At 44.0% G+C, this 19468-nt stretch overlaps 1 protein-coding gene across 1 annotated transcript in view; it reads right to left on the bottom strand.

Moving 5' to 3' along the window:
- Positions 1 to 19468, bottom strand: part of MYO10 (myosin X) — a 368617-nt gene that overhangs the window by 202239 nt on the left and 146910 nt on the right. Inside the window, exon 3 of the mRNA XM_006135809.4 lies at positions 18158 to 18316. Coding sequence (XP_006135871.2) covers positions 18158 to 18316 — 159 coding nt within the window. The remainder of the gene's footprint in view (positions 1 to 18157; positions 18317 to 19468) is intronic.

Raw genomic sequence — 19468 nt, 5'->3', positions numbered from 1 at the left:
TGGGGCTGGGGAGGGAGCAGACAAGTTTTCCTGGTTGTGCCCAGAGTGGCCACCAGGGCTCTCTGGGAAGGGCTGGAGGCCCCCTAATTCGAAATAAGTGTCTACACAGCAGTTATTTCGAATTAGCTATTTCGAATTTGGTGTTATTCCTCGTAGAATGAGGTTTACCAAATTCAAAATAAGGGCTCCACTATTTCGAAAACCACTGTTTGCGAAATAGCAGTTTAACTGCTGTTATTTCAAATTAACTTTGTAGTGTAGACATACCCTAATGGAATTACTTGAGTTCCAGATTCACATGTCCAATGAACATTTTTCTAATGCCTCAGAAATGCAACCATTGGGAGAAGATTGAAATCAAAATTACAGTGGACAAAATTGATGGCACAAGAATGAAAAGCAAACACTATTCATACCAATCCATTATCCTGACTTTGCATTCAGATGCTGTGTGGGGGGCAGACAAGCCTTCTTGTCATACATCACTATTGGATGGAAGAGATGAGGGACAACCTTTGCTAGTTCCCTCCTTCCCAATGAGAGCCACACTCATGCATTGCACTTGGAATATTGTATTTATGAAGAAGGACAGATAGATAACCATTTTGCTAAGGCACAGAACTGAGAGACTAGAACACTTGGTTCATTTCCCAGTTGTGTCAGAGACTTCCTGTGACACTTTCAGCTTAATCCAAAACCTGAGTTCAACAGAAAGATTCCTGTTGGTCCAATGGGTTTTAGATAAGGCCTGAATATTTATGTGCCTCAATTCCCGATGTGTAAAATGAGAACAATACCTGCCTCCTCATAGGAGTGTTTAGAGGTGATTATTATTCTTTATGAAATGCTTGAGTATTATGGTGAGGTGGATCTTCTTGGATGCAACATGGACATAACTTGTAATGATCAATCATTATCAGTAAAATATTTTGAAAGGAAAAATGAGATGGTCTGTCTTCTGTTTTCTAAATGGTACAGTGTAACCCAGTTATCAAAATTAATTACTACACATAGATACAAAAAACTGCATACATCCCAAAAGAGACACGTACAAAGTAGCAAAATCTTTATCACCAACAGCAAGTGTGGAATAAATTCAGCTACACATTTTTATACTAATCTAGGTAAGGGTCCAATTTACCTGTTGCCAAAAGGCATTCAAAGAAGTGCAATGTTACTTTGAAAATTAAAAAAACAAAACCAAAAAACCCACAAGTGTACTTCTAGATAAATCTTTCAAATTTATTTCACCCCTTGAGGAGTATAAAGGTACATGTAACTGAATGACCACTAGAAATGGAGATCATTAAAGCAAATGGCACTAGAATTCCATTTATAAATTCACTAAAAGATTTTCCTGGCATTATTCTCTATTAATTAATTAACTCAGTCATTGCTCTGGGGTGGGGCTAGGAATGAGGGGCTCAGTTTGCAGGCTGCCCGAGAGAGAGAGCTACCCCTGCACTCTCACTGCAGCCTCTCCATTGCCACTGCAGCTCCAGCGGGCACAGTCAGGGGAGGGGTGCACGTCCCCCGCCTGGGGCAGGTGCAGGTGTGTCTGTCTCCTGTGCTCCCCAATCACACTGAGGAATGGAGAAAACTGTGCACTTTCCCCTGCCTCCCTGATAAAAGGGGACAGTCAGCAATGTTCCTGTACCAATGGGAAAGGGGCATGCAGCCCCTCCCCCCCCCGCACACCCTTCCTAAAAGGTGCCCGAGAGAGAGAGTGGGGGGGAAGAAGCTTGGGCAGTCCCAGCTGGGGGTAGACATGTAAGGGTTGCCCCAGCCAGCCCTTTCACCTGTCTGGTGATTCAATCTCTTTTCTGTATGGCTCTGTGTCCCAATACTCATGGGGGAGAGCTTCAGCCTCCCCCTCCCATGCAGTACAACCAAACCCTTACCTTGCTTTAAATAACAGGAAGCTGTACACCAAACTTGGTAGTCCTAGCTCTTACCATTTAGGAGGTGTTCCTTTTATTCGTGCCCATACGAATCAGAGGGAGGAGGAAGGTAGAGAGATGCATTCCTCCCCGGAATAACCATACCCTTATGTTTTAAGTTATGATAAGAAGAAGCTGCATATCAAATTTACATTTAGGAGGAGTTTAGGAGGGGTTCTTGAACAGATAGACATCCGTCTCACTTGCTCACTCTCTCAAATATATAATAGACTGATTTATACAGATCTTTGTCTACAATGATTTAAAATATTTTCTGATCCTGACTTCTAGTAATGAATGGAAAATGCAAAGAGTAATAAATACTTTGTGACAGGAGTTCACTGATGTACATTTTCAAAAGTTTACATGGTATATAAGTGCACAAAATGCCCACCAAGCAGGCAAACTGATCTCTGTGCATACTTCATGCAATGTTTTACCACATGCCCTATCTCTCGTTAGTACAGACCTACACAACTGGCAGAAACAATTATCTTAGCTCAGTGCTGATATGGAAGAAACCTAAATGCAAACCATGCAATCCACTTTATCAGTGTAGAGTCCTAATTTCTATAGCATGTGAGATTTAACTGCAGAAACCAGATAAACAGCAGTTTACTTAATGAGTAATGAGTAATCCTATTTGGTTCCCTCTGTGTAGAAAATACTAATATGAAATAGTACAGGACACTAAATACCAACAGAGGGGAACTACAGGCAGTCCCCGGATTACGTACAAGATAGGGACTGTAGGTTTGTTCTTAAGTTGAATCTGTATGTAAGTCGGAACTGGCGTCCAGATTCAGACACTACTGAAACTGACCGCCAGTTCTGACTTACATACAGAATCAACTTAAGAACCCCAGGCGTCCCCAAGTCAGCTGCTGCTGAAACTGATCAGCAGCTGATTCCAGGAAGCCCGGGGCAGAGCAACTCTGTCTCGGGCTTCCTGTAGTCAGCGCTGGTCAGTTTCAGCAGAAGCTGACTTGGGGACGCCTGGGGCAGAGCAGCTGGGGAGCTGCTGGGTTGCTCCAGTAGCGCCGCTCCTCGGTGCTACTGGACCAACCCAGCAGCACTCCATCTGCTCTGCCCCAGGCGTCCTGATTCAGCCGCTGCTGAAACTGACCAGCAGCGGCTGAATCAGGACCTGGGGCAGAGCAGCTGGGGTGCTGCCGGGTTGGTCCAGTAGTGCCCAGAGCGGCGCTGCAGGACCAATCGGCAGCGCCCCAGCTGCTCTGCCCCAGGGTCCAAAACAAAAGCCTGGTCTGCTGGGGGGAGGAGGGGCACACTAGCTGCGCCCCCCCCACCCCAGCAGACCAGGGACACGGGGAGCAGAGCCGCAGCGGCAGCGGGGTGCCGCGCCTCTGAGGCTTTGCTCTGGCAAAGTCTCAGAGGCACGGTACCCCGCCGTGGCTGCAGCTTCAGTCCCGGTGCCTGTGATCTGCTGGGGACGGTCTCCAGCAGACCTGGGGCACCGGAGCAGCTTACGAACGGGGCTCTCGCCCCGGAGCTCGCAGGTAGCAATCCGCCACCTCGACCTCCGGGGCGAGAAAGCCCCGTTCGTAAGTGCGGATCCGACATAAGTCGGATCCGCGTAAGTCGGGGACTGCCTGTATACAAATATTAGCTTGGATGCGGCATCTTATTTTACAAATAACTGGACCAAGACAAAGTCTGATTGGGTTTAGACTAAGGAATTAACTGCATTCTAGATATTTGTTCTGGGGCACTGATGACCTGGCCAATTTGTGCATGAAAAACTGCCATATCACTTCTAATGCAAATTACTGACAAAAGTGCAGGTGCAACTGATGTTAACATATAATTGTTTATCATTTCATCTACGAGAGTTTCACAGCAATGAAACTTGCTTTCACAGAGTTACTCCTAATTACACTAATTTTAGAATGATAAGGGGCAAAGGGTCATGTCATCAGCTGGTATAATCTGGCACAGCTGCACCAAAGTCAATGGAGCTATGATGATTTGTGAAGAACTGGCACAAAAATTGCTTATGTGGTTTTAGTGTATTGTGGACTGTGTTTCAATAGGACTATGTTTGGACAGTTTACACATATTGCAAAGGCTTGCATCCCAAACTTTTGCATAAAATCACTAAGGGTATGTCTACACTACCCTCCTAGTTCGAACTAGGAGGGTAATGTATGCATACCGCACTTGCTAATGAAGCCCGGGATTTGAATTTCCCGGGCTTCATTAGCATAAGCGGGGAGCCGCCATTTTTAAATCCCCGCTGCTTCGAACCCCGTGTAGCGCGGCTACACGGGGCTCGAACTAGGTAGTTCGGACTAGGGTGCCTATTCCGAACTACCGGTACACCTCGTTTCACGAGGAGTAACGGTAGTTCGGAGTAGGACCCTAGTCCGAACTACCTAGTTCGAGCCCCGTGTAGCCGCGCTACACGGGGTTCGAAGCAGCGGGGATTTAAAAATGGCGGCTCCCCGCTTATGCTAATGAAGCCCGGGAAATTCAAATCCCGGGCTTCATTAGCAAGTGCGGTATGCATACATTACCCCGCTAGTTCGAACTAGCGGGGTAGTGTAGACATACCCTAAGGGTTTTGGCTTTGTAAAGTGGCATCTTATTTTTTTGACCATGTCATCCCATTCTCCCTCACCTCCACATCTCTTTTAAACTTGTACATATGCCAGAGGAGATGAGAAGAGTACTGGTGCTTCAGTTAAACTCAACCTAAGGAATTCTAGTTTTATTGGCCAGCAGGTGGAGAAGCATTGATATCAGTGCCCTGTTGGACACATTGGCATGGCACAGAACAACTGTGATACTAAGCTAGGAGGAGAGATAGATATGTTGGAGGGCAGGGATAGGGTCCAGAGTGACCTAGACAAATTAGAGGATTGGGCCAAAAGAAATCAGATGAGGTTCAACAGGGACAATTCCAGAGGCCTGCACTTTGGGCGGAAGAATCCCAAGCATTGTTACAGTCTGGGGACTGAATGGCTAAGCAGCAGTTCGACAGAAAAGGACCTGGGGGTTACAGTGGATGAGAAGTTGGATATGAGTCAACAGTGCACCCTTCTAGCCAAGAAGCCTAATCGCATACTGGGGGTGCATTAGAAGGAGCATTGCCAGCCAATTTAGAGAAGTGATCATTCCCCTTTATTCGGCACTGGCGAGGCCACAGCTGGAGTAATGCATCCAGTTCTGGGGCCTCCGTTACAGAAAAGATGTGGACACATTGGAGAAAGTCCAGCAGAGGGCAACAAAAATTATTAGGGGGCTGGAGCACATGACCCACAAGAAGAGGCTGAGGGATTTGGGTTTATTTAATCTGCAGAAGAGAAGAGTGAGGGGGGATTTGATAGCAGCCTTCAACTACCAGCAGGGAGGTTCCAAAGAAGCTTGAGAGAGGCTGTTCACAGTAGTGACGGATGGCAGAACAAGGAGCAATGGTCTCAAATTAAAGTGGGAGAGGTCTAGGTTGGATATTAGGAAAAACTATTTCACTAGGAAGGTGGTGAAACACTAGAATAGGTTAGCTAGGAAGTTGATGCAATCTCTACCCCTAGATGTTTTTAAATCCCGGGTTGACAAAGCCCTGGCTGGGTTGATTTAGTTGGGGTTGGGTCCTGTTTTGGGTAGCGGTTGGACTTGATGACCTCCTGAGGTCTCTTCCAGCTCTATGACAGCATTGATTATTATGCACAAACATCAATCAGTTCCTTCAGGGTACCCATACAAACTAAATAAGAGAAAAAACATGCTATAATTATTACCAGCAGAGTACACACACCTAAAAGAAATAATATGAAAGGAAAGCAGAGTTAAATAAGACTGAAGCAATTTTATACACTTTTCTGAAGACAACTACGTAGTACTGATTCTGGTGCGGTTTCTGAGATGTTTTCAGTCAAACAAAGAATCAAAAAGGAACTAATACCCAGTTTCAGAGCTTTTTAAAATTAAGAATGCTTTTGCTATCCCATCCCAGGTTATTATAAGTTTGCTTCCTCATCTATAGGAGAATGAGTGGAGGCAAAAAGAGCAAATAAAGGAAATAGAGTTCTCTGATACCACTGTCCCTTTCTGATATGGAAGAGGCTGGTGGAGCACTTTGCAGCTAAGTTCTTGGTAAAAGAATTATATACACGCACACACCCTAACATACGGTTATAATCACCTGTAGGCGGTTACAATCTTAATTTGGACTAGAAAATAACCCATTTTGTTCACCTAGCCCTCCCAAACCCACTACAGACTGTCTGCCAAATTTGCAGCGGCCATTTGACCTTTTTTCACAGTCTTCAGCCCATTATTCACATAAGAACATGCAGCAATTATAGATAAACTGCTGCTTGGCACTTGCTTAGCTGCGGCAAAAGGGGCAGGGGAAAGCCCACTCTGAGTAAACTGAGCTAAGGAAATGAAACACAGATTCAAAATTGCAAATCCAAGGCAATGAACGTGTGATGGAATGAGCACCTGATACTGGGCATCAAAAGCATGTTTTTTTTAAAAACAACTGTTTAAGTGAGCGAGAATAGGCTACTCAAGTTTTCCCAATGTCTTCAAACGTGCACAATTCAAAGAGATCGTTATTTCAGAGCAAGAACTAGCCAATTATTACTTCACAGTTTAATTCAAAAGGAAAATCAAACACATTTATGGATTGTGTTTAAAATGGCAAATAAGTGAAATGTAGAAGCTTTTGAGAGTCTTTATAAAGTATACAAGAGGACATGTGCATGAATATTAATTTTATTTTTAAATATTTTCTGACTTAAAAAAACTTCTTTACTCCAATTTCTACAAAATATGCTTGCTTGGACCAGTCACTAACCACTTGACTGGCTGGGACAAAAAAAAAAGAGGCAGTTCCCTTCAGTGGCAACTCTAACACCATAATTTAAATGACCTGTCCGCAGTACTCTCCAAGTGATGTGGTTTATAGCATCTTCCCCAAGACTGAGCTAGTCTCTTCTGGGATGTGTGATTAACTGAAACTGACCCAAGGAATGGCAGTCTGAACTGCACTTATGGACATTTATCCCTTTGATATGGCAACAAGAATAACCACTAAACATCGCTGAACTGCTTGACACTTCTATTTTTGGAAATCAACATACAAATGAAATAGAAATTACATACTTTAACTCTCTGTTTTATCATGTGCCCACCGCTGGCTTAGGTTTTAAAAAGACTGTCTCAATTCCTGCTTTGCCTTCACCAAAGAGGTCACATTTTCAAGCATGGCACCTTAATGTGATATTCATATTTAGTATTTGGATGTCGATACTGGCATTTAGATATTTTTAAAGGCCATTCACATACCTACTGTGAGTGGTGATCTGAGCTTTCAAATACAGGAGTCTTGACCTCATATTTAGGCTCACACAAAATTGGATTTCTCACATGAAATTAACCCCAGCTTTCCCCATGGCAAAGTAATGAAGTCAGTAGAGATAATCACCTCAACAGCATCTGACCTCCACAAGTGTTCCCTATAAGCTGTGTGCTTCTGCAGCCACTCAGGAGAGATTCAAATGCCACCCAGCTGATTAGCAGAGTGCCCACGTCTAGGTGTTTTTTCTACTGGTGTTGCACATTCAATGCATGTAAAAATGTATTCTGCACATGCACGGAAAAGATGAGAGGAAACAATCTCCATAGGTGCCTAAATGCTTTCTCATAAGGCTTCAGATCTGCAAAGGGTACACAGACAACACTAATGACAGAAATGACTATTCACTCTACCCAAAACTTCTGCTCTTTGGTTACTGAAGTCATGCATTAATGCAGAGTTTTACTCTTTATACAAATGCCTCAGTAGCCACAAACATATCCTTCCATATTTGATTATCAAGAACACTGTACTTCTTCCTGTCAAATGCAGTCCTAGTCATAGTGACTCATGCCTTCATCCCCGCCAGAGTAGGCAACTGTTACATGATCTCTTTGGATCTGTCTGAAAAAGCCATATTTAAGTTTCAGCTCATCTAACAAGACAATTCACCTCCCTTCTAGGAGAGATAGGGGACACATGTTCACTACTCCTTCCGGGTATGTCTACACTACCACCCTAGTTTGAACTAGGGTGGTTAATGTAGGCATTCGAAGTTCCACGAGGAGTAACGGTAGTTCGAATTAGAAAGCCTAATTCGAACTACCTACTCCATGCTGCGTGTAGCCGCGGGCACGAAGTCCGCACTAACGGGGATTTAAAAATGGCGGTGCCCGGCAAGATGCAAATGAAGCCTGCGATATTTAAATCCCGGGCTTCATTTGCAACTTTGAATGCCTACATTAACCTCCCTAGTTCAAACTAGGGTGGTAGTGTAGATGTACCCTCCCTGTGCATTTCCCAATTGAGGGACAATTACTAATCTTCAGTTCCATAAATGGACTAGGGCTTGCTTACCTCAACATCCACCCCTTCCTCACGTCTATACCAGAAAAGACTACCACCCTCAGCAAATTTATAATAGACGGAGCCCAACATGCAACTCTCAGCAGTCAGAAGAATGCATTACGTGGAGACCTCTGAACTACAAAGCTCCCTATCACCAGAGATAAGGAGGAGTTCATGTCTCCTCTTTTAGTGCACAACTTATAGCATACTTCTATGGAGCAATATGTCACAAGAATGGTTACAGAAGAGCTAAAAAGATTGTCCCTTTCCCCAGATAACTTACTCCAAAACAAAATACACCCTGAGGCCACTTTTGCGCAAAAACATGCTGCCTATCTACACTGGTGGAAAGTTCTTGCTCAAGAACACTGATGTTCTAATATGTTAAATCAGTGCTTCTTGCGCAAGAACTATGATGCTCCCGCTCAGGAATAAGCCCTCTTGTGCAACTGTTCTTGTGCAAGAGGCTAGTGTAGACAGGCAACATGAATTTCTTACGCAAGAAAGCCCGATGGCTAAAATGGCCATCGGAGCTTTCTTGCGCAAGAAAGCATCTACACTGGCATGGATGCTTTTGCGCAAAAGCACATCTCTTGCGCAAAAGCACATGCCAGTGTAGACGCTCTCTTGTGCAAATACTTTAACGCAAAAACTCGTGTTAAAAGTATTTGCGCAAAATCTTGCCAATGCAGAAGTAGCCTAAATGAAGAAGGAGCATTAGCAGTTTTCCTGCTTTTAGTATTAAGTTTAGGGCCTGAATACTGAAGTAACAATCCTGTACCAATCATTTAAAAGGGTGGGCACTCCTAGGGATGCATGCAAGCGACTAGTTGACTAGTGACTAGAGAAGTCGCTTTCCTCTCCCCCACCGTCCACTCCCCCCTCCCACGCTTGCTGCCTCTATCAGGGAGAGGCAGCAAGGAGGGGGGAGAGCAGGATCTGGTGCGGGAGGAGCCGGCTTAAAAGCCGGTTCTCCTCCAGCATCGTTTCCGTGGGGAGAAGGGGTAGGGGCACAGCAGAGAACTGGTGGTGCTTCCACCTTTGAAATGTAGCAAGTGCTGGGCTCCTGCTACATTGCAAAAGCAGAAGCACTGCGGGGAGCCTGGAGCAGCTGGGGACATGTCTATAACAAAACAGGAAGTGAGGGTATGTCTACACTACCCCGCTAGTTCGAACTAGGAGGGTAATGTAGGCATACCGCACTTGCAAATGAAGCCCGGGATTTGAATTTCCCGGGCTTCATTTGCATAAGCGGGGAGCCGCCATTTTTAAATCCCCGCTTGTTCGAACCCCGTGTAGCACGGCTACACGGGGCTCGAACTAGGTAGTTCGAACTAGGATTCCTATTCCGAACTACCTAGTTCGAGCCCCGTGTAGCCGCGCTACACGGGGTTCGAACAAGCGGGGATTTAAAAATGGCGGGTCCCCGCTTATGCAAATGAAGCCCGGGAAATTCAAATCCCGGGCTTCATTTGCAAGTGCGGTATGCCTACATTACCCTCCTAGTTCGAACTAGGAGGGTAGTGTAGACATACCCTGAGAGAGGAATAGCACGTTTATTTTCCTTGTGGAAATTCAGCCAAGGAAGGAGGGGAGCAGGTCCAAGAAAAGGCATTAAATAAAAAACAAATATAAGTATATTCTGTTTTGATTTGAAACATCAAAATGGTTCAACTCAAATTAGAATGGATATTATCATCTCTTCCAACCTTAATCAGGACCCCAGTAGTTGCTTCAGAACATTGACTACAGAGTTAGATGGCTTTTTGATAGTGCAGAAGTACTTCAAAGCTTGGCAGAAATATTTCCCTGAACAGAAATAGGGAAAAAATAATAAGGCTTATACTTTGTACTGGTCTTCATTGTTGGAGTTGGCGGCTGAGGCTAAGCAAATCAATAAGAAGCCTAAGAAGCCTTAGCATGCATAGCAAATATCTTTATAATGAAAAAACTAGGGGTCTGCACCCCCTGCTCACTATGCTTGCCAACCCTCCTCTCACAGGGGTAGGCAACCCCGGCTCTCCCCCACAGCTACCGGTGAGGGCTGGGCTGGGCTGCAGCTGTGCTAGCCCAGGGCCCTTTCTCCCCCCCTTCCACTACCCTCAGCTGTGCCAGCCCAGGTCCCTTCTCCTGCATGTCCTCCCCATCTCCCCCTGCATCAGCCTGGGCCCTTTCTCCACTCCTCATTCCCCTCCCCAACCCCATGCCCTTCCCACCCTCGGCAGCTGGAGCCCTTTCTCCCTTCTCTCCCCCCGCCACCCCAGGTCCATGGCCTAACCCTAACCACACCCTGGCCGAGGCCATGGCACACCAGGCCTGGCTTTCCACAAGGCTACGGGAGAGGACTGGGCTGGCAGTGGGTGGGACTTAGCTCCAGGGACAAGGCCTGGGGAAGAAAGGGCGGGGCTTTACCCCCTATAGCCTGTAGACGCTGTGATGACATCACTTTGTTGTCTCTCAGAAATTTGTTAGAGAGAGAGAATGGAAGGCCTAGGGATAAGGTATCATTATGCCAGAAAAAAAGGCATAAAAGGCAAAATTAACTGAAGTGAATTGCAAACTGAAAATGGACATAAATCTTCAGATGTTTACTTGTTTGCTCTACAGGAATAAGATTGCTTTAATACGAGACAGAAGGACACTTGTTTGCAACAAATGAACTATCAAGGGAAAAGACCTACATTTAAAATATTTTCATTGAAAAGCAACAATGTTAACATTTTTCTGACAAAATCTATATTTATTCTCCCTTGTACTTTTTCAGATAATCCTCACAGGCCTTTCTACCTACAATTTAAAAATTAATAGTGTGTGTTTCAGGTCATGCCCCCACTTAGGTATGTAGAGATGGTGTGACACTTCATTGCCATATTTTTATGGAAATAGGTTTTTTTAATATGAATATTCACAACTTGAATATGCTTTATGAAAAACAGGGCAAGTAACCTATCATTCAAGAGTCTGTGATTCCCCTGAATGTGTATATTCTATTTGTATGCATGTATCATTTTTGTATGTGAAGTTAGAAATAGGAAATATAATCCTGTTTATTAATCTAGAATTTCTAGAGAAAGACATTATGGGGCTCACGGTAACAATTTATGATTGGTTTGTTTTTCCTGTATGCCATAATTGTGGTTGGTCCTACAAAATCAAGTGACCATCCCACCGGGTGCTAGAATCCATCCTGAATCTGGTAATTTTCCATGGGAATGGAGAGAATGAAATAAAAGGTTCCTGCCCTGTGGACATTCAATTTAAGGAATAGGACACAATCAACATCATCTTTAGTTGGCTTTAGAAAACTGCATCACCCACACTAAAATGATATACATGAAGAAAGCTCAAAAACAAATAACTGTAATGACACAGGAAGAAGAGCCAAGCCAGAGCAACGATCAGCTCTGGTTTGAAGGATTTTAACTGAAATAAAGACTAGGATGAGAATTGTGGTCTGTAACAATTTATCTTAGTGTATTGGGCTTAATTGGAGTCTTTTGTTTATGTTAGCTTAGTAACTTGCTTTGATCTGTCTGTTTTCACTTGCAGTCACTTAAATCCTACATTTTATACTTACTAAAAACACTTTTGTTTATCATCAAACCCAGGGTAAATAATTGTTACCTGGGGGAGAGACATAGCCGTGCATCTCTCTCTTTCATTGATAAAGAGAGCGAACATCTTTGAGCCTTCTCTGTGTAAAACTTCTATAGAGTAAGATGGATTTATTTGGGGATTGGTCCCTCTTGAGGGCTGTGCTCTTGGGTGCTGGCAAGTCCCTATAACTGAGCCCTCTCAGAACTGAGCTGCTTCAGCATCAGTGTTGCTCTGTTGGGGACCCCAACTCTGTTTTCTCCTTGGGGAGACCAGAGCTTCTGGCACAGCAGGACAGGTGGTGTGGTGCAGGTAGGCAGGTTTAGTAATATGATCAGCACATCGGGTGATAACTCCTCTCTGATCCCGCCCATCATACATGGACATTTTAACAAACAAGTACATATGCCATTACACTGCATTGACTATTATGAGGAACAAGCTAATTCCTATTCTCATTGCAATGTGAGCCAGAAAGTTTTAGGTTTTTAAAATCATAATATTTGTGTTATTTTAAATATAATTTTTCTGATGCTTTTTTAAAGATACATACATTAAATGATACTGTATTAATATACAGAAAGCACATTCTTCCACAGGAGAAATAAAGTTAGCAGAGACTCAACTACAGATCTGCAACCTAAAGGCCAGGCTGTGGCATCTGCAGAATGGCCTGAGCTAGGATGTGGTCCAGAGATAGCTCAGCCCAAAAACAGGATGGTGCTTAGTGAGGCACGATTCCTTGCTGATTTGCACACACAGAAACAGGGCTCAACAAACCGCTGATTCTATTCACCCATGGCGAGTAGATTTCAGCAGGTCGCTCCCATGTGCCCCATTCACAAGCGCTGCGTGAATACGCAGTGCCAGTGTGGCGCATGCGCAGTGCGGGGCTGGTGAGTAGCTCTGGCCGCAGTTTGTCAAGCCCTGCATAGAACCATAGGGCTGGAAGAGACCTCAGGAAGTCATCGAGTCCAGCCCCCTGCCCAGAGCAGGACCAATCCCAACTAAATCATCCCAGCCAGGTCTTTGTCAAGCCAAGACTTAAAAATCTCTAGGGATGGATACTCCACCACCTCCCTAGGTAACGCATCCCAGTGCTTCATTACCCTCCTAGTGAAATAGTTTTTCCTAATAGCAAACCTAGACCTCCCCCACTATAACTTGAGACCGTGCTCTGCCATCCGTCACTACTGAGAACAGCCTCTCTCCATCTTCTTTGGAACCTCCCTTCAGGAAGTTGAAGGCTGCTATCAAATCCCCCCCCACTTTTCTCTTCTGCAGACTAAATAAGCCCAAATCCCTCAGCCTCTCCTTGTAGGTCATGCACTCCAGACCCCTAATCATTTTAGTTGCCCTCCGCTGGACCCTCTCCAATGTGTCCACATCCTTTCTATAGTGGGGGCCCAGAACTAAGTGCAATACTCCAGATGTGGCCTGACCAGAGCCAAATAAAGGGGAATAATCACTTCTCTAGACCTGCTGGCAATGCTCCTCCTAATGCAACCTAATATGCCATTAGCCTTCTTGGCTACAGGGCACACTGTTGACTCGTGTCCAGCTTCTCATCCACTGTAATCCCCAGGTCCTTTTCTGCAGAACTGCTACTTAGCCAGGGTATGTCTACACTACCCCGCTAGTTCGAACTAGCGGGGTAATGTATGCATACCGCACTTGCTAATGAAGCCCGGGATTTGAATTTCCCGGGCTTCATTAGCATAAGCGGGGAGCCGCCCTTTTTAAATCCCCGCTGCTTCGAACCCCGTGTAGCGCGGCTACACGGGGCTCGAACTAGGTAGTTCGGACTAGGGTCCTACTCCGAACTACCGTTACTCCTCGTGAAACGAGGAGTACCGGTAGTTCGGAATAGGCACCCTAGTCCGAACTACCTAGTTCGAGCCCCGTGTAGCCGCGCTACACGGGGTTCGAAGCAGCGGGGATTTAAAAATGGCGGCTCCCCGCTTATGCTAATGAAGCCCGGGAAATTCAAATCCCGGGCTTCATTAGCAAGTGTGGTATGCAAACATTACCCTCCTAGTTCGAACTAGGAGGGTAGTGTAGACATACCCCCAGTCAGTCCCCAGCCTGTAACAATGCTTGGAATTCTTCCATCCCAAGTCCAGGACTCTACACTTGTCCTTGTTGAACCTCATCCGATCTCTTGTGGCCCAATCATCTAATCTATCTAGGTCACTCTGGACTCTATCCCTGCCCTCCAATGTACCTACCTCTCTCCCTAGCTTAGTGTCATCTGCAAACTTGCTGAGGGTGCAATCCGTCCCTTCATTCAGGTCATTAATAAAGATGTTCAACAAAACCAGCCCTAGAACCGATCCTTGGAGCACTCCGCTAGATACCGACCACCAACCTGACATCGAGCATTAATCACTACTCATTGGGCCCAACAGTCTAGCCAGCTTTCCATCCATCTTACAGTCCATTTGTCCGATCCATACTCCCTTAACTTGCTGTCAAGAATATTGTGGGAGACCGTATCAAAAGCTTTGCTAAAGTCAAGGTATATCACATCCATTGACTTTCCCATGTCGACAGAGCTAGTTATCTCATCAGAGAAGCTAATCAGATTGGTCAGGCACGACTTGTCCTTCGTGAATCCATTTTCACTATTCCTGATCACTTTCCCCTCTTCCAAGTGCTTCAAAATGGATTCCTTAGAGATCTCCTACCATGATTTTTCCAGGAAATGAGGTAAGGCTGACTGGTCTGTAGTTCCCTGGATTGTCCTTCTTCCCTTTTGTACAATGCATTACACTTTCATTAGCCAGCCACCTTCTTACGCTAGTGCAGGGGTTGGCAACCTCTGGCTCGTGAGGGAGCCAGATATGGCTCTTTTGAATCTTGAACCCAGCCCCCTCTTACTTCTCCCACAGCAGGAAGCCCGCGCTGGCACTACAACAAGCCTGTGCAAAACAAATCAAGCCACGGACGCAGCAGGGAGCCCCCAGATAGACTCCCCTGCTTGCCCCACACCCTGCTCAGAAAAGCTGCTGCGAGGCCAATTGTGTTCCATATACTGTGAGACCGGAGGGAAGGGGGGAGTGGTGCTTCATGGTTGCTCCCGGCCCCAGAAGGGCAGACTCCAAAGAAACATGAGCGGGCTGGAGTCTCACTGTTAAGTCTCTTGGCCAGAGCCTGTCTCCAGCACTCCAGCCCTCTGCCTACTCCACATAACCCAAAACCTGTGCCCCCCCTCCTGAGCCCATAACTCCTTCCAGACTGTGCACTCTAATCCCATGCCACAGATCACAATCCCCTCCTGCCCTAGCTCACAATCCAAGCTCCTGTACCCCAATCCCATTCCTTGGGTCACAACTGCCTCCTTCACCGAAACTCAGTGGCCCCCGACCCAAAAAAAAGTTCCCCATCCTGCCATAAAGGCAATGTTGAAAACTTTTGTGTTGGACATAATATTTTACTTTATTTAAAAATTAAGCCTGGCCAACAAGACCTCTCTTGGAGCACAGCCACCATCTGGCCACAGTGTCATAATATTCCTGCACACCCCCCACACGGCAACCCTGAGCCCCTCATACATCCCAACCAAGACACTTGCACCCCCATATCCCCAGTTCCTTGGCATAACAGTCCTGCACCTCCACATTCCCCAACTTTATGCCCTGAGCCCATCATATACCTGAGCCCCTCATAGCACCACATCCCCAGACTCCTGCACCCCCACGACCCCAGTCTCCTGGCAGAACACTCCTGTCCCCACCCAAACCCCAACCCTATAACCTAAGCCCATCATACATCCAAACCATCTGCCCTGAGCCTCTCATTCAACCCAACCTCCTGCACCCTCATATCCCCATCCCCCTGCCATAAAACTGACAGAAGAGAACCTGAATGCATTCATGAAGCTGGATTGATCAGTTATGATATAAACTTGAAACAAATATGTGAAAAGATACAGCAGCAGAAGTCTCATTAAAGTCTGTGAGTACAAGGTTTCATATGTGCTATTATTAATCATTATGTCAATTATCAATAATATTACGTTGTATATTTTCAGTCATGCAAATGGGAATTCTTATAGAGCTCTTTGTTGACCACTTGTTCTGAATTTTGACGTAGTTTGGCTCTTTGGTTTGAAAAGATTGCTGACCCTTGAGCTAGTGGCTAGTCACATTAATGGTTCCATATCCTTCCTGACCCAGGAGGGAGGAGGGACGAGGAGGAAGGCTATGGCTTCCTCTGGCCCTTGTAGAAAGAATTTACACGTAAAGAGGATGTTCCTTGTGGGTTCTGTGCAAGGAACAATCCAGTCCAAAGCAAGAATTACAATGAAGCATATAGTGTCCACATTGTGACTGGCCATTCCACACAACAAAGAATTCCATGCTGCATGTTTTGCTATCTGAAGTGCCACCAGTCCTGAAGGCCTTATCCCATTACCTCATTATCCTCAACACTAAAACAGTGCTCTAGCTGGGATGGAATAGCACTACTTCCTGTATCAGAACCTGGCTCCATATATATGCCAAGTTATTTACTTCAGTACAAATTTTACTGAACTGCATTTGAGATTCTGTGGCCTGCATTGTGCAGGGGGTCATACTAGATGATCATAACAGTCCCTTCTGACCTTAAAGTCTATGAGTCTATGAATGAGCCTGAGTTTTGAGACACAGAGTTAGGTCCAAAACAGTAAAATAAACAATACTGTAGGGAGAAAGAAAAGCATTAGCAAATGAAGGTGCCATATTACCAGCAACAGTACACAAATCTGTCTAAGAATTTATCCTGTACTGCTCATTAGAATATTTAGAAATCCAAGAGTTTCCACAAGACAAGGAACAAATTAGAACACAGCTCTTTAAATATAGCTATTTCTTGATTCTCCACAAGGGTTTTTTTCCTCCTCAAAAGTTCAGCAGAAACTAAATGTCATCCCATCTATTCACACTGGGAAATGATTAGGCAATTATTTATTTTTACTCTTTTAAAATTAATAAATCCCAAGGAAGACTCAAAAGAATTTCCTTATTTTCTTCTACTTCTCTTGCATACACAGAGTTTTTCATTTCAGAGACATAGCAGTGCTAGTCTGTTTCAACAAAAACAAGAAGTCCAGTGGCACTTTAAAGACTAACAAACTGATTAGAGTAACACTCTAATCAATTTATTAGTCTTTAGAATTATTCAAGTGTGCTGGACCATCGGCATTGGTTTTTTTTTATTGATTTATCTTTTTTTAAACAAAATTGTTTGTTTTGTGAAAAAGACATAAACATTATGAGGTCTTCACAAAACAAATTTTTAAAAAGACAAGCTCAAAATTTAAGATGCTGACCACTTAAGATGCTCACCATTTAAAATGCTCCCTTTAGCAGCAACATGCAAAAGAACAAAAACAGCCTTGTCCCCGTTTGTGTTTCTTTACAGTGGATAATGAAATCCCTAAAGGTAATGGCTCTTTGGTTTTTAATTCTGTGTTCGTTTAAATTCAAGCTATTTATAAATAAGAGATGCATCTTGGCAGAAATTAACATTATAGTGGTACTTCTAAAAAACTGGAAAGAAAATTTAAGTTAAATTACATTTTCTGCATGTCACGTTACTTTATTACAAAATGAAAAACAAGCATTCAAAAAGCCTACAAGACAGTATTGCTCTCTGTATTATGTTGCTCACAATAATGTTAGATTGCGATCAACATCGATGCTGAAAAAGTAAAATTTAAGCTCTATTAGCCATAGAAATCTGCAATATAAAGTCAAGAAAATTAAAACTCCATGTAGACTAATGGCCAGATTTTCAGAAAAATCCCAGCTGCTTCCATAGATGTAAGCTCCTAAAACCACCCAATTTCTATGGCATGGATTCTCCACCTGCAGAGTCATGACCACCCTTTCCTATCTATACTGATGAAAAGAAGAAGCACCTCAACTAGATACTGGCCAGGTGAGGACTTGGTAGGTAGAGAAGCATTGTTCCACTGTGTCCTCTCAGAAAATCTTTTGTCAACTTCATCTGTTGCAATATATTTCAAAAACTGCATGGATTTCCCCAGGTGCCCTTGACCCAACTTTCCTTCCATTTTCTTCAGGTGGGAAGTCAGCCTCCACCTCATAGACAGATGCATTTCAAATCATATTGATGTATATAATCTGAAGAACTCAGGGGAAGGGAGGGAGGTGCTAAATCAGTGTAAAATATTGCTATTAAATGCAGGATAAACTTCATAGTTTTTGTTTTAAAACAAACTTACATAGATTTTATTTTGTTGATATCGCTGGAATAAATTGTGCATGATGGAGCCCTCGTGGAGGTCTACAAGTGCTGCCATGTCTTCTACACTCTCCACACTTGTTTGATGCATAGCTGTAACTTTCTGATGTGTGATTGTACTCTGTTTGTAAGTGAATACCTGAAGAAGGAAAAACAGTGCATTAAAGTCTCATGGTTACACAAGAAAGTACTGTTCAAGCTGATAACCTGGACCGAGAGATGAAATTCAGGGGGATCAGAAAAAGCATCTGCACCAAATTAGTCCCATGTACACCTCTTATGAGGATTTACAGGAGACCTAAAGTCTTGTAGACCTACACTGATCCTCTGGTTACTACCCAATGCGTAGTCAAAGAACTGTGGTTCAGTTTGGGGTGAATGGAGTCCCATCATTTCACACGGCACTACAAAAAATCCTCAGCATTCATGTTGGATGCATTCTTGGCATGATCATGAATGGCAAAATTTGTGAATGGGGGAGCCATGGCTCTTGGCCCCCTGGTGAGCTCTCCGCAGCTCTCAGCCTCCGCTGTTCCTCTTCCCCACAGGGAGGGGAGACTCTCATGAATCTACAGTACTATGTATAGCAATACTGTGAATTGCAGGGGTCTCCTGTATTTGGGACTTCATTAACCAGGACATATTTCTCCCCAAAGGAACTCCACTTATTTCAATGAAATTACGCTGAGAAAGAAACATGTTTTGCATTAACAAGTGTCAGAAATTGATTCAATCATGGCTAGCAAAATAAACATTCATGGGCAATGCTCATTTAAATCTTTCAATTGTGCATTATGACCAGGATCAATAACATTAGGTTATTAATCCAATATTAACGTGCAGGTTTGCGTACTATGTGGTGCCAGAGCAGGTGTTAGACTGTGATGAAAATGTATTGAGTATTTACTCATTAAATGAGTTCATGCATTTTCTATACAGTCGTTCTATCCATCTGCCTGGAAGATATTTACATGTAGAATCCAAATCACCTGATATGGGTTCTTGTAGAAAAAAATCAATTACCAAGGATATTCAATAATTTCAGAATTCAGTTTCCTGTTTCGTTTTTAATTCACATTCCTGGTAGCTAACTTCTAAAAGGTGCAGACTATATAAAAATAATTTTTGTAGAAGTTGCCAACTCTACTTGGCAATTTTATTCACCAGTAATATAATCATCCTTAAAAGATGAGCAATCCAGACACTGCGATAATGCAGAAATTTTAATACTGTTGTATATAAAAAATCCTCAAAGCCTTCCTTCTGAAATAATAAAGATTTTCTTCTAACT

Source organism: Pelodiscus sinensis, chromosome 2, assembly GCF_049634645.1.
Source record: "Pelodiscus sinensis isolate JC-2024 chromosome 2, ASM4963464v1, whole genome shotgun sequence".
Taxonomy (NCBI): domain Eukaryota; kingdom Metazoa; phylum Chordata; order Testudines; family Trionychidae; genus Pelodiscus; species Pelodiscus sinensis.
This window is presented reverse-complemented; position numbering and strand designations above follow the sequence as displayed.